General features: G+C 39.7%; 1 protein-coding gene across 19 annotated transcripts in view; it reads left to right on the forward strand.

Moving 5' to 3' along the window:
* RAPGEF2 (Rap guanine nucleotide exchange factor 2) overlaps positions 1–16133 on the forward strand; it is a 310360-nt gene that overhangs the window by 226553 nt on the left and 67674 nt on the right. For all 19 annotated transcript variants that reach the window (XM_038399045.2, XM_038399053.2, XM_038399048.2 and 16 more), the window contains one exon: positions 14664–14795. In XM_038399045.2, the coding sequence (XP_038254973.1) occupies positions 14664–14795 (132 nt within the window). The remainder of the gene's footprint in view (positions 1–14663; positions 14796–16133) is intronic.

The following is a 16133-nucleotide window of genomic DNA, read 5'->3' on the forward strand; positions in this document are numbered from 1 at the left end:
TTTATAAACGTTTTCTTATAGGTGACAAGCAAATGTATTAGCATTGTGGAAGAATCAAAGAATGAAATGTTTTATGTTACTGTCTCCATACAATGCCTAGGTGACCCTCATTTTGATTGGAGTCACAGTGCTATCTCAATACAAATAATAAACATAATACATATGCTGCAGCTTCTCCTTATCCTCTGTTTCTCCTTTAGTAGCAATGAGAGAGGAATATGGAATAACCATTAATACCCTCCCTATTTGACCAATTACATCTTGTAGAAAAAAATTTGTTCTTCAGTGAGACAGAAGACTGAGATGGCTTTGTTGCATTTCAGTTACTTTAGGGTTGGTCGTCCACAAAAAACATGTAGCCAGAGCCTAAATATCTTTCTGATATAATCTTAATTTGTGAAGTGGATACCTAGGATGGACCAAAGGAATAATTTATAAACAGTATCTGTGGTGGTACTTTATATTCTTTTTGCAGCATTTTAAATAGGTTTTGGATGCATTCACTATTAACTAAATATTCTTCATACAACTTCAAGGTGCAGTACTGAATAAACTTTAATCTACAAATATATTTGGGGCTGAAGAATCAATACTGAAGAGGATGGTACCTCCTTTGCTTAATACATTGGAATATCAAAACTGAAATAGTAGTCCATAAAAAGATGATAGTTTGGTTTATCTTCTCATGAAACCATGATGCACATGTCCTATTAAACTATGCCATAGGGCTATTCAGCAGTGATGAATAAGAGAATATTTTGTATTTGCTTTCATACTTTCTCAAGACCAGTAATGTACTTAAATTGCTTTGAAAGTTTTTAACTGTTTGTCTCAGTGAAGTGCTGATGAGCCTTAAACCAAAAACCATGTTTATGAACTATTGCCATTTGTGAATCTAAAAGTGAATGATGTGTAGGATCTCTCTAGTTTTTACTTTTCTGATCATCTGAAAAATGTATTTTAGATTTTTTTTATCTCTAGTATTCACTGTTTTCACTTACTACAGTAATTATCAATTAAAAAATGCAAATGACTGCAATTCATATGAAGTAATTTTATATTATTTTGTATTATTGTAGTTCCTAGGAATGGGATATTGAACTACAACTTGCACCCTGTCCTGTGTGTGTTAACTAAATACAAATTTTGACATGAAAAAAATCCATGTGAATTTTATATAAATATAGCACTGAAACTTTCAGTTTTAATGTAAAAAAGTGGCTATCTTTTGTTTATTGTACTTCACACAAAGTGTTTATATATAGTACAGTTACAACAAAGGGTAATCCACTTGTTTTACATTAAACCAGAACACTTTCAGTGCTTTATCAATAAATAAATAAATCTTTAGAAGCATCAACTCACTCTGATATCCTTGTAGGATAGGTTGATTATAAGTAGAAAGGAGTTGTTTGCTGAGTGTAGGGGAAGGAAGGTTACATAAATATACTGCCTTGTGTTATTTCTCTAAGTAAAAGAGCTCATTCTTTCTGAAAAGTGAGATACATTCCTTTAGAATACATTATAGGAGAGGGGAAATTTTCAGTTGACTAGCAACCAGTTATATATAATTTCAAAAGTTTAAGGGCAACTAGGATTTTTTTCCGGAGCTTGTTGAGAAGGGCTTGTCCTCATTAAGTCCTGAGTGAGGGCTCAATGGTGAAGCAAACTGCATCATTGATGCTGTTGGAAATCCTAGGAAAAATTTTTAATTTGAGCACAATACTCTAATACCACAGTGATGGAGTGTGTGTGTGTGTGTGTGTTTGTGTAAAATATATATATATTTCCACACATAAATTCATAGAATATGCCAGGGTGGCGAAATTTACTGACTCTCCAAGCCACATAGGACAATCTTCAGAAGTTGAAGAACCGGGGTGCGCCTGCTGGGACTCAGGGCTTCGGCCCCACTATAGGGTTAGGGGTTCCAGCCCTGCAGGGAAGGGGGTCTTGGTGCTTCAGCCCTGTGGAAGGCGCCTGCTCGGAGGGCTTCAGCCCTCGGAGCTTCAGCCCTGCTCCTGCTGAAGCCTCAAGCTCTGGCAGGTGCGCCCCACGGAGCTGAAGCTCTGAGACCCTCCTCCCCACTGAGCAGAAGCCAGAAGGTCCCCTCAGACTTTTGCCAGGGTTTGCTGGCCCCACTTGATCACATGGTGCAACCAGATCCCCTCTCTACACAGCAACTGGTGGAGCCAACAAGCTGGGAGCTGCAGCCATGGGGGTAGGCAGTGGCAAACAACGGGGAACTTTTGGGAGTCGCTGCTGTATCTCCAAAGGAGCTAAAACAGCAGCCCCTCCCTGCAGCTTCCACCTCTTTGTCACGGCCTCTCCATGCAGAGCTAACACCTGGAACCTGCCTGGAAGGGCTGCTGAGGGTGAGCTGGGGGCATGCCTGGGTGGGAGGGAGGGGAGAGATGGTGCATGACTCAAGCTGTTGGGAGGGACAAACCTTTAAATTGTGCTCTCCCCCGCAGTAGGCATCAGTCATCACTGGCAGAAGCCCCTAGCCCCTCTCCCTGCCGCAGGGCAGAAGTCCCGAGCTCCCCACCACCACAGTTTGGTAGGTGGAGAATGGAGGAGGAATGGGGGCAGCCGCATGTTAACTGCAAAAGAGCTGCATGTGGTTCGAGAGCTGCAGTTTGGCCACCCCTGGAATATGCTGTCATGATCATAAAAGTTAAAGATAAAAAAAATCCTTTCTTGTCATATTTCTCCCTCCATCCCCATTCATGCAGCATTGTTTTGTACATTTCTAATATTTTGTCCAGTTTAGTGTAGGATATCTGTTACAACACCAAATACTCAAAACCCTGAATCGAGTCCCAAACAATCATTATATTGACTTAAAAAAATCATGAGACTTTTTAAAAAAAAAATTTTTTTTCTTTGTTGGATTTTGAGCCTTTTTTCCTCCTCCTGTCTTCCTTTTAAACAAAAGCTGAGATTTTCACAAAATCAATTGACTCCAGGAACTGGAACTTGAAGAAAAGCAACAAATACCATGAGACTGTTATCTCAAGGAATGGGAGTTATTGTCATTTCTCTAAGGAGGGTATTCCACTTTGTAATTGGACATTTTTCTTGATACTCATTAAGCTAATAACATGTCTTTAGCACTCCCCCACCTCTTAGTTGTATATTAGTCAATATATATGGATTTAACTTTTTTTTTCTTATAAGTTAATTCCTCAAGTTATATTTTGTTCTTCATTGAACTTTTTTCCTGTTTGTCCCTGTTGTTTTATTTATTTGGTAATCTAGTTCTTAGAACTGAATGCAACATTATATGTGAGTTTTTACCAAAGACGTTTAGAGGACAATTTATGTAGTAGAAAATTACATTACCCTTTTCTGTTACCATACGCACTGCAAATGCATATTTGCTGTCTTCTTTCTTGTTCCACTGACTGTAAACCTTCAGATTTATCTGATATCCTACATTGTGTTTGTAATATTTTTGGAAGCATAGTATTAAAAAATATGAAGAAATATTCAGCAAGAGCCCAATCCTGAGCTCCTTACTTGGCCAAAGGAGATACTGAAGTTAATGAATAAGAAACGGAGGGTGAAGCCTCCTCTGTATGATCTAGAATACAGGATATATCGAGTCCTATCTTTTGTTGCATAGACAAGGCGTGTTCTAGAGGATGAGAAAGATCATGCTCTTCTTAAACTAGGAGGAACATCGATAGAGAGAAGTAACAGTAGGTTTTGCGCTCACATAAGAAGTAACTCACTTTGAGAGTGGTGGTGGTAAAATATTGCTTTAAGGGTAGGAAGATTATTGATGTTGTGATTATATGTTTAAAGGTATAATGCTTTTTATTTCATGTCTGAAATAGTTTTTGTCCCAAGGACAATAATTTCACATAATTGTTGGTAAAGAAAATGGAAAAAATACTATTTCATTTTACAGTTTTAACAAGGAATTGTGTTGATTCTCTTAAGGAGTTCTCCGAAATGGGATGCATGCTCCATTTGCTGGGTGGTTGTTTTATTCGAAAGAACAGTGTCTGTGCATGTGAAATGATATTTTGACTTTTATGTTAATCCCTAGTAGAAAATTAATAGACTTATTTTCACGGCTCATTTTTCCTTTAGTCAATAGGAATCTATTTTTCTCAAGTATTTTATAGGCTGTAGACGTTCCCCTGCACTTTGCCATAATCTTAATTTTTTAAAAATTAAAAGGTAACCAGTGTGGTTCTCTGACAGGTAGATTTGTTGTGAAAATGGATAACTTGTCAACAACTCTGTAAAAATTAATAACTGAATTTGTAATAAAGGTATGTCAGAGTTAGTTAGATATGTGTAAGAGTGGATACTATAATGATTTTCCTAAGTTACTTCTTGTGCAATTCTGTCAGCCATATATTCTTTCACATCCACTAATAATTCTGAACATTCAAGGGGAAAAAAGATGTGAGAAGCCTCTTCCCCAAAGTAGCAGTAGTACATAAGAAATTGCCTTTGCTTGTGTTTTCTTAGATTACATCACAGAAAATATTTTTTCCCAGATACAGTAACATGCTTGTTGTGTAAACATGGGACAAATTATGAATATTTTGATAGATGGCTGAGTTTAAAAAAACAATGTTGTTTTCACTGAAACTGACTCACCAACCTTGGCCCTGGGACTACACTGTAACTTTATATTCAAAAGCACATAGAATGCATGTAAAAATTGCAGTCCTCTTCATTTAAGTTATTTTAGATCTTGGAAAGTACACATTTAGTCTAAAGAAAATAAGAAATAAGGAATAAGAAAGGTCCTAATGTATAAGCATGTTGTGTTGAACTGCAAAAAAAGCACTAAGTGAATTTTACTATAATCAGTGCACTATTTTTCTACATAGACTAATTTTGTAGAATTGATATTTTAATAATAAATATAATTTTATTTGAATGCTCTTGAAAAGTTAGAATGAAGAGGTACGATATTCATTAGTTCAGATTGACTTTTTATTTGGAAATATTCTAATCCCTTAATACTACCTTACTTTAATGGTGTGGAGAACTTTCTTATATGCTCCTTTAGAACTGACTGCATGCTGGAGTATAGGCATAAATAGTAGCCTACATTAGTAAAGTATTAGGAATTCAGGAGGTCTGTTTTTATTTACACCATATTTTATCAGTTAGACTATCTGCCTATCTTTTTTGAGTCTCTTAAAAACTAAATACTTGCTGTTCGCGTAAAATATTTTGAGATTTAACCACTGTATCTTCCAGAATTGAATATTATTTAATAACAATTTTTGGTCAGAGTTTTTGGAATTAGTCCTTAGAGGGTTGCATTCATTAGGGTTATGACTTGTGGAGAATTGTACTAATGCTGATGAAAGGAATTCTGTAGCTAGTAGCAAAGCTATCTAAAAGGCATTATGAAAAAAGAAGGTGATTGGCTTACTCAGGTTCATACGGTGCTGGTTTGCATTATCTACTGGATTTTGGATATATTAGCAATTGTTGCATAAGCTGTTATTACTTTAAAAAAACTGTAAACTCTCGCAAAGGTGTATTACTTAAGATTTTCGAGAGCTTGGATTGGACTTGTGAGTGCTCTGTGTTTTCCTTCATGTCAAAGAAATCTAGACACATGGCTATAAGGTGTGAGGGATACAGCATCACCTCCTCCTCTAAGGGTGTTGTGAATGACATTTTCAAATGTATTTTACCTTAAATTAGGGCTATCAAGCCATTTTAAAAATTGCAATCACACAATTAAAAATTGATCAGAATTAATTGCATGATTAAAAAAATTAATCGCAATTAATCACACTGATGAACACTAATAGAATGCCATTTATTTATATATTTTGGATGTTTTCTACATTTTCAAATATGTTGATTTCAATTGCTACACAATACTAAGTGTACAGTGCTCACTTTATATTTATTTTTGATTACAAATATTTGCACTGTAAAAAAACAAAAGAAATAGTATTTTTCAGTTCATCAATACAAATACTGTAGTGCAGTTTCTGACCTTCTTCCCCTCCTTACTCCCTGCTACAGAAAGTGGAGTTGCCCTTCTTTGGGTAAGCCCAGACAAATTCTGCCCCCACCCTTAGTTGTGGTGCAGTCATTATCATGAAAGTTGAACTTACAAAAGTAGAATTATGTACAAAAAATAACTGCACTCAAAAATAAAACACTGTAAAACTTTATGGAGCATACAAGCCCACTCAATCCTACTTTGTGTTCAGCCAATCACCCAGACAAACAAGTTTGCTTACATTTACAGGAGATAATGCTTCCTGTTTCTTGTTTACATCACCTGAAAGTGAGAACAGGCATTCGCATGGCACTTTTGTAGCCGGTGTTGCAAGATATTGATGTGCTATATCAGCTAAAAATTCATATGTACCTTCATGTTTCAATCACCATTCCAAAGGATATTACTGATATTGGGTTCTACCCGATAATGATCCAAAGCAGAGCAGACCGACACATGTTCATTTTCATCATCTGAGTCAGATGCCGCCAGCAGAATGTTTTTTTTTTTTTTTTGGTGGTCCGGGTTTTGCAATTTCTGTATTGGTGTGTTGTTCTTTTAAGACTTTGGAAAGCATGCTCCACACCTCGTCCCTCTCAGGTGTTGGAAGACATTTCAGATTTTTAAACCTTGGGTCGAGTGCTGTAGCTATCTTTAGAAATCTGACACTTTCTATTGCATTTTGTCAAATCTGCAGTGAAAAGGTTCTTAAAATGAACACGTCCTGGGTCATCATCTGAGACTGCTGTAACATAAAATATATGGCAGTATGCAGGTAAAACAGAGCAGGAGACATAATTATTTCCCATAGAGTTGACTCACAAATATAATTAACGCATTATTTTTTTAACAAATGTCATCAGCATGGAAGCATGTCCTCTGGAATGGTGGCTGAAGCATGAAGGGGCATACAAATGTTTAGCATATCTGGCATGTAAATACCTTTCCATATTGGCTACAAAAGTGCTATGCGAATGCCTGCTCTCACTTTGAGGTGACATGGCAAATAATAATTTACCAGCATTATGTCTGGTAAATGTAAATAAGCTTGTTTGTCTTCGCGATTGGCTGAACAACAAGTAGGACCAAGTGGACTTGTAGGCGCTAAAGTTTTACATTGTTTTGTTTTTGAGTGCAGGTAAGTAAAAAAAAAAATCCTACTTTTGTAAGTTGTACTTTGACAATAGAGAGATTGCACTACGGTACTTGTATGAGGAATTGAAAAATGCGATTTTTTTATTATTTTACAGTGCAATTATTTGTAATAAAAATTATGTAAAGTGAGCACTGTACACTTTGTATTCTGTGTTATAATTGAAATCAATATATTTGAAAATGTAGAAAAACATTCAAAAATACATTATCAATTTTAATTGGTATTCTGTTTAACAGTGCGATTAAAACTGATTCATCGCGATTAATTTTTTTAGTTAATTGTATGAATTAATTGTGATTAATTAACAGCCTTACTTTTAATAGAACATAAGAATAGCCATACTGGGTCAGACCAAAGGTCCATCCAGCCCAGTATCCTGTCTGCTGACAGTGGCAAGTGCCCCAGAGGGAGTAAACCTAACAGGTAATGATCAAGTGATCTCTCTCCTGCCATCCGTCTCCACCCTCTGACAAACAGAGGCTAGGGATACCATTCCTTACCCATCCTGGCTAATAGCCATTAATGGACTTAACCTCCATGAATTTATCCAGTTCTCTTTTAAACTCTGTTATAGTCCTAGCCTTCACAACCTCCTCAGACAAGGAGTTCCACAGGTTGACTGTGTGCTGTATGAAGAAGAACTTCCTTTTATTTGTTTTAAACCTGCTACTCATTAATTTCATTTGGTGGCCCTTAGTTCTTACATTATGGGAACAAGTAAATAACTTTTCCTTATTCGCTTTCTCCACACCACTCATGATTGTATATACCTCTATCATATCCCCCCTTAGTCTCCTCTTTTCCAAGTTAAAAAGTCGTAGCCTCTTAATCTCTCCTTATATGGGACCCGTTCCAAACCCCTAATCATTTTAGTTGCCCTTCTCTGAACCTTTTCTAATGCCACTATATCTTTTTTTTGAGATGAGACCACCACATCTGTACGCAGTATTCAAGATGTGGGCATACCATGGATTTATATAAGGGCAATAAGATATTTTCCGTCTTATTCTCAATCCCTTTTTAAATGATTCCTAACATCCTGTTGGCTTTTTTGACTGCCGCTGCACACTGCATGGACCTCTTCATAGAACTATCCATGATGACTCCAAGATATCTTTCCTGATTAGTTGTAGCTAAATTAGCCCCTATCATATTGAATGTAGAGTTGGGGTTATTTTTCCAATGTGCATTACTTTACATTTATCCACATTAAATTTCATTTGTCATTTTGTTGCCCAATCACTTCGTTTTGTGAGATGTTTTTGAAGTTCTTCACAGTCTGCTTTGGTCTTAACTATCTTGAGCAGTTTAGTATCATCTGCAAACTTTGCCACCTCGCTGTTTATCCCTTTCTCCAGATCATTTATGAATAAGTTGAATAGTATTGGTCCTAGGACTGACCCTTGGGGGGGTCACCACTAGTTACCCCTCTCCATTCTGAAAATTTACCATTTATTCCTACCCTTTGTTCCCTGTCTTTTAACCAGTTCCTAATCCATGAAAGGATCTTTCCTCTTATCCCATGACAACTTACACCAACATTCCACACAAAGATGGACTACAAGCCGTCAGGAACAGTATCCCCGATACTGTCACGGCTAACCTGGTGGCAGAACTTTGTGACTTTGTCCTGACCCATAACTATTTCACATTTGGTGACAATGTATACCTTCAAATCAGCGGCACTGCGATGGGTACCCGCATGGCCCCACAGTATGCCAACATTTTTATGGCTGACTTAGAACAACGCTTCCTCAGCTCTCGTCCCCTAATGCCCCTACTCTACTTGCGCTACATTGATGACATCTTCATCATCTGGATCCATGGAAAAGAAGCTCTTGAGGAATTCCACCATGATTTCAACAATTTCCATCCCACCATCAACCTCAGCCTGGACCAGTCCACACAAGAGATCCACTTCCTGGACACTACAGTGCTAATAAGCGATGGTCACATAACCACCACCCTATATCGGAAACCTACTGACCACTATTCCTACCTACATGCCTCTAGCTTTCATCCAGATCATACCACTCGATCCATTGTCTACAGCCAAGCGCTACGATATAACCGCATTTGCTCCAACCCCTCAGACAGAGACAAACACCTACAAGATCTCTATCATGCATTCCTACAACTACAATACCCACCTGCTGAAGTGAAGAAACAGATTGACAGAGCCAGAAGAGTACCCAGAAGTCACCTACTACAGGACAGGCCCAACAAAGAAAACAACAGAACGCCACTAGCCATCACCTTCAGCCCCCAACTAAAACCTCTCCAACGCATCATCAAGGATCTACAACCTATCCTGAAGGACGAGCCATCGCTCTCTCAGATCTTGGGAGACAGACCAGTCCTTGCTTACAGACAGCCCCCCAATCTGAAGCAAATACTCACCAGCAACCACACACCACACAACAGAACCACTAACCCAGGAACCTATCCTTGCAACAAAGCCCGTTGCCAACTCTGTCCACATATCTATTCAGGGGATACCATCATAGGGCCTAATCACATCAGCCACACTATCAGAGGCTCGTTCACCTGCGCATCTACCAATGTGATATATGCCATCATGTGCCAGCAATGCCCCTCTGCCATGTACATTGGCCAAACTGGACAGTCTCTACGTAAAAGAATGAATGGACACAAATCAGACGTCAAGAATTATAACATTCAAAAACCAGTTGGAGAACACTTCTATCTCTCTGGTCACTCGATCACAGACCTAAGAGTGGCTATACTTCAACAAAAAAGCTTCAAAAACAGACTCCAACGAGAGACTGCTGTATTGGAATTAATTTGCAAACTGGATACAATTAACTTAGGCTTGAATAGAGACTGGGAATGGATGAGTCATTACACAAAGTAAAACTATTTCCCCATGGTATTTCTCCCTCCCACCCCACCCCCCACTGTTCCTCTGATATTCTTGTTAACTGCTGGAATTAGCCTACCTGCTTGTCACCATGAAAAGTTTTCCTCCTTCCCCCCCCCTGCTGCTGGTGATGGCTTATCTTAAGTGATCACTCTCCTTACAGTGTGTATGATAAACCCATTGTTTCATGTTCTCTGTGTGTGTGTATATAAATCTCTCCTCTGTTTTTTCCACCAAATGCATCCGATGAAGTGAGCTGTAGCTCACGAAAGCTTATGCTCAAATAAATTTGTTAGTCTCTAAGGTGCCACAAGTACTCCTTTTCTTTTTGCGAATACAGACTAACACGGCTGCTACTCTGAAACCTTAATTTACATGAGAGCCTTTAGTGAGGGACCTTGTTGAAGGCTTTCTGGAAATCTAAGCACACCATGTCCACTGGATCTCTCTTGTCCACATGTTTGTTGACCCCTTCAGAGAACTCTAATAGATTAGTAAGATTACTTTACAGAAACAGTGTTGACTTTTGCCCAACAATTTATGTTCTTCTATGTGTCTGACAATTTTATTCTTTACTATTGTTTCAACTAATTTGCCCAGTACTGACGTTAGACTTACTGGTCTGTAATTGCCGGTAACAATAGAAAGTTTTAAATGCCTCAAATGAAACACTTCATTTCAGATCAAACAGATGTTCAAACAAGTTTTGGTTTTGTTTTGGATTCATCTGAAACTTTTTCCTGAATATTCATTTCAGCCAGCAAACTGAAAAATCAGTTACTTACACAGCTCCAATCAGGATACTGTGTGAGACTTTGAGTTTGTGTAGATTGTGATTAGTTAGCTAGAGAGTCCCAAAGAATTGTGAGCAATACAAAGCAAATTTGAATACGGATCATTTTTGGTTTTTTAATTTTTTTGGCAGAAATGAGTAAATATTATTTAAAAGAATTATTGTAAATTGAGTTGCCTTCTGAAGAGTTAATATGCCAAATTTGGAGATTTAAATCAAACACTGACTTGTGAAACAGAAGTTTAGTCCTGTGTTTAAGGGAAAATCTCAGTGCAGCTTCAATTTTAGAGTTCATATCAATGCCCCCATAATAACATTGGTGCTAATTTGAAATATGTAATAGAGCAGTGTTTTTCAATTCGTGGGTCACGACTCAGTACTGGTTCATCTTGCTCTGGTCAGCACCGCCGACCGGGACGTTAAAAGTCCTGTTAATGGTGCTGCCTGGCTAAGGCAGGTTAGTGTCTACCTTTTCCAACACTGCGCTGTGCCCCGGAAGCAGCCAGAAGCAATCCAGCTTCCAGGCAGGGGGGCCACGGGGCTCCACGCGTGCTGCCCCCATCCTGAGCACCAACTCTGGCCAATAGGAACTGGGGGTGGGGGGGCTGCCTGTGGGTAAGAGTTGCACGGAGCCACTTGTGAGCCTTGGCTAGCAGCAGGTCTGGCTCCTAGGCAGCTTCCAGGGTGCGGTACGGTCTGCGGTGCACCCCAGGTATACCGCTGACCAGGAGCTGCCAGAGGTAAGTCTCCGCCTGTGCCCCAATCTGCTGCCCCAGCCCTGAGCCCCCCCCCAAACCTGGAACCCCTTTCTATACCCCAAACCCCCCAGCCCAGAGCCCTGACCCCCTCCTGCAGCCCAACCCTGTGCCCCAGCCCTGAGCCCTTCCTGCACCCCAAACTCCACATCCCCAGCCCAGAGCCCTGACCCGCTCCCACACCCCTGCCCCAGCCCAGAGCCCCCTGCCCCAGCCTGAACCCCCCATTCCTGGCACCACCTTGCAGCCCTCACCCTTGCACCCTAACCCTCTGCCCCAGCCCTGAGCCCCTTCGACACCCCAAACTTCTCATTCCCAGATCCGTTGGGTCAACAATTTTCTTCAACTGGGTCCCCAGGAAAAAAGCTTGAAAACCATTGTAACAGAGTTTGCTGGACACACAAAATGTTTTAAATATCCAATATCATTGTAATATTTACTGGCTGTATATATTTACAAAGAGTAAAGGAGTACTGGTGGCACCTTAGAGACTAACAAATTTATTAGAGCATAAGCTTTCGTGAGCTACAGCTCACTTCATCGGATGCATTTGCATCCGATGAAGTGAGCTGTAGCTCACGAAAGCTTATGCTCTAATAAATTTGTTAGTCTCTAAGGTGCCACCAGTACTCCTTTTCTTTTTGCGAATACAGACTAACACGGCTGCTACTCTGAAACCTTTACAAAGAGTGTAATATTTAAATTGCCTGCCTGCAATATGTAGTATGGTGTAAATGGGGAATAGACTTTTATGCTTTTGGGTAGTAGTGGGATATTAGATCTTCAGTAATATGACTGATCAACCATTCAAATATTTCTTCAGATTGTACTGTTATTAGGTTGGCTGTTGTCCTTTGTGAAGGTCTTTAGTCAACTATCAGTTTTGATACACAATTTACATTGATTTCTATGGGAGCTACACGTGGAACCACATAAAAATATGAACCATAAACTTAGGGAATGGAGGGTAGCTAGGGTTGAGTAAGGGCTTGTTTGGTGTATAACCAGTTTAAGTTGCTAGGGTTTTAATCAGTTCGGTAGTGGTGTTGAAGTGATTACAGCAGTGCATATTCCTTTATTGGAATGTGACCAAATAGATTTTGCAGTCACTTAAATTGTTCACTTACATTGGTTGCTGAATAATTTTTGTAGCTCTGCAAATTATTAGTTTTGCTTTATTTCCTATGTGTTTCTGAGTTTATGGCTTAAAGAGTGACTGATAGTTGACTCAATTAGGTTTTACTTGTGCTAAATCATTGATTTCAGTGACACAGAACTATAGAAAATCCATATTCAAAGTGCTTTACTACTGAAAAGTGTACAGTAACTCCTCACTTAAAGTCATCCCGGTTAAAGTTTTTTCGTTGTTACATCACTCTTCTATTAGACAACATGCTAGTTTAAAGTTGCACAATGTTCCAACGCCCTTCACCACTACCACCCCCACCTCCTGCCCACCGCAGTCAGCTGTTTTGCAGCATGTAGGGAGACTCGGAGGGATGGGGGAGGAATGAGGACATGGCATGCTGGGGGTAGAGGGCAGAACTGAGTGGGAAGAGGTGGGGTGGGGCTGGGAAGAGGCGGGGTGGATTCTTGGGGGAAGAAGTCGAGTGGGGGCGGGGCCTGGGGCAGAGCTGGGGATCGAGCACCCTGTGGATTACAGGCTCTCTCCCCTGCTGTCTAGGACAGCTTTACTCACCCGGTAGCACAGAGAGAGCTGTTGATCCGATGCCAGACTTCCTGCGCCTGGAGACACCCCCTGCACTAGCACCAAGCTGTCCTGGGACCCCATTGCTCATGGCTCTTTCCTCTGATCGGCTCCCAGGCGCTGCAGTGACCAAGGGTAGCCTGCCCCAGCTGAGCGGCTGCCTCCAAGCTGCTCTCTTCTCTTGTGAGATCGCTGCTGCTGCTCCGTCCACCTGCTCCTCTCATGTGATTAGCTGCCACTCTGATAGGAAGGTCTGCCAGAAGCCTATGCCTTTCTCCAGATCTGCAGAGGTCTAGAGGCCTAGTGCCTCTGCGTTGTGTGTTCCGAGAGAGCATACCATGCAACCTGGCAGATTGGTTCCCTTAGGAGACGACTAGTCTCCTCAGTGTGGGGGCGTTCAGTGACTTATCTGGAGCAAAAAAGAGTGAGCTGTAGCTCACGAAAGCTTATGCTCAAATAAATGTGTTAGTCTCTAAGGTTCCACAAGTACTCCTTTTCTTTTTGCGAATACAGACTAACACGGCTGCTACTCTGAAACCTGTTATCTGGAGCAGACGTGTGATCTGCTGCTCAGAGGCCAGCAGAGACATCCCCCTCGGGTGCTGGGGAAGGATGCAGCATAGTGTCCCTTCCTATGTGCTGCTGCTTGCCTGCTCTGCCTGGCTCCTGTATCGAGCCCAAACCCGCAGAGCTTGCATGGGGAGGACTCTGCTGGCCTGCGGGAGGGGGGTGTTGGCCCACACCCTCACCCTGGGGCCAGATGATATTCACTTACCCTAGTTACAGCTGTGAATCAAACAGTATATAATGTCTTTTGTTTGGCAAAACATTTTCCTCTGGAACCTAACCCCACCCCCCTGTTTACGTTAATTCTTATGGGGAAATTGGATTTGCTTAACATTGTTTCGCTTAAAGTCGCATTTTTCAGGAATGTAACTACAACATTAAGTGAGGAATTACTGTATAACATTGGTCATTCCTAATCCCATCCTTCAAGAAACCCTTACTGTTTAAACTGACAAAAGGCGTTCTCACGGAATTTAGTTATATCTAAACATAGCATTGGAATTGAAATGCATTTTGTTCATCGGTGTTTGTCTTTAGATACGGTCTTTGTCTCTCTTGTTAAATTTGAAGAAATTTTTTTTCTTTTTTTTTACTCCTGTGATACTTTGTTTAACTGTTAGCAAATTTAACAACAATAAATCTTAAAGTTGCAAGTTGCATCTTCAAACCCCAAGGGCCTTCTTAATACGGTTTCTACAGCTTTTGGTCCCGGCAGGGAGTAAAATGTGGCATGAACAATTTAAATGTGTTTTGGAGTGCATACCTGATCCATATTGTAATGCTGCTTTTTCTACCCCATCTGTAGCTTCCTGCAGATTTCACAAAACTGCATCTTACTGACAGTCTCCACCCACAGGTGACCCACGTTACCTCTAGTCACTCAGGATGTAGCATCACTAGTGATTCTGGAAGCAGCAGCCTTTCTGATATCTACCAGGTAAGACAGTATTTCATAATACCATCTCCTCAAACAGTTTTCTTAAGATAAATATTTTAATTCCAAAATGTCAACCTAGAAGTGATTACATGAACTGTAATGTAGGTATTTGATGCATCTAATGTTGAATGTACATTTCATTGCTTTTTATCAATATTCATCTAGTGAAACAAAAGAAAAACCAAATTATTTATAAGAAAGTATGTTTTCTTTTGAAAATGGAGCAATTTGAGATTTTGATCCATATACTAGTCTAACATTTAAAGGTAACTCATGGTTGATAACCTAATGAATCTGATGCACATTCTTCTATTTATTTGAAGGTAATACATAGGTCTAGTCTTCAGTACAAAGGCTGTGCCAGTATAGCTATACCAGCAAAGTTCTTTAGTGGAAATGCAGCATATATTGGCAAAATGAGTCCTTTTGCTGGTATAACTGTCCCTGTATTGGGTGGTGAGGTGGTGGACATAGTTTAGGAGTGGTGTTTTTGTTTTCCCCCTACATGCCTATCCCACATAACTGTGCTGATAAAACTTTGTAGCATAGACTTGGCTTTAATGTTTACTTGTAACTATCAGAGCCACTTGGCAGCATCTAGAGAAATGACCATAATACAAGCCAACGTGTTCTGTATGAACTTTGATTGACTCTATTTGTAATTTATAGTTTTGGAGATAAATGTTTTCATCCAATGTTAGATTGGAAGTTTTGAAATTTTAGAATTTAAGGTTTATGACCTAGTATGTGAGAGACTGCCTCTCTCCTGATGCCAGACTGCCACAGTTGAGATTAGTTGGTTTTCTTGAGCTGGAACACACTTACTGTAAAGAGGGATTTGCCAACAGTGTGCACTTTGAGGGTCTTTGACTTTGCTCTCAGTCTTCCTAGTCTATCAGAACTTGATTTTAAGACTTTGCATAGCTCATCTGTTCTTCTAGGTATTTGGGGAGGTGGCAGGCTAAGAGTTGGAGGGATTTTTAAAATTGTTGTTATGCCTCTTGTGGAGTGCTTTTTGTCATAAGTTCGCTGGGATATATTTGTATATCTTTGGAGTGATTTGAGTAGTCAACGATTTATTGTGAAAATTATCTAAAGGCTTTCAAAGCATTTGAATGCTTATTTTATATATCTAAATAACAAAAATATTTGAAATAAAAACAAAAATAAGTCATATTCCTAAATTCTGTCTTTCACACATGGTGCAACTCATAATGAAATCAAGGAATTGCAGGCAAGTATTGGAAGGAAGAATTTGTACCCATAAATAGGAAAATGTACAGTTTTAAATGTGTAGGTAGAGAAGCATAAATGAATTTGAAACAAATGAATTAACTT

The sequence above is a fragment of the Dermochelys coriacea genome, chromosome 4 (genome assembly GCF_009764565.3).
Source record: "Dermochelys coriacea isolate rDerCor1 chromosome 4, rDerCor1.pri.v4, whole genome shotgun sequence".
In the NCBI taxonomy this organism is placed as follows: Eukaryota; Metazoa; Chordata; order Testudines; family Dermochelyidae; genus Dermochelys; species Dermochelys coriacea.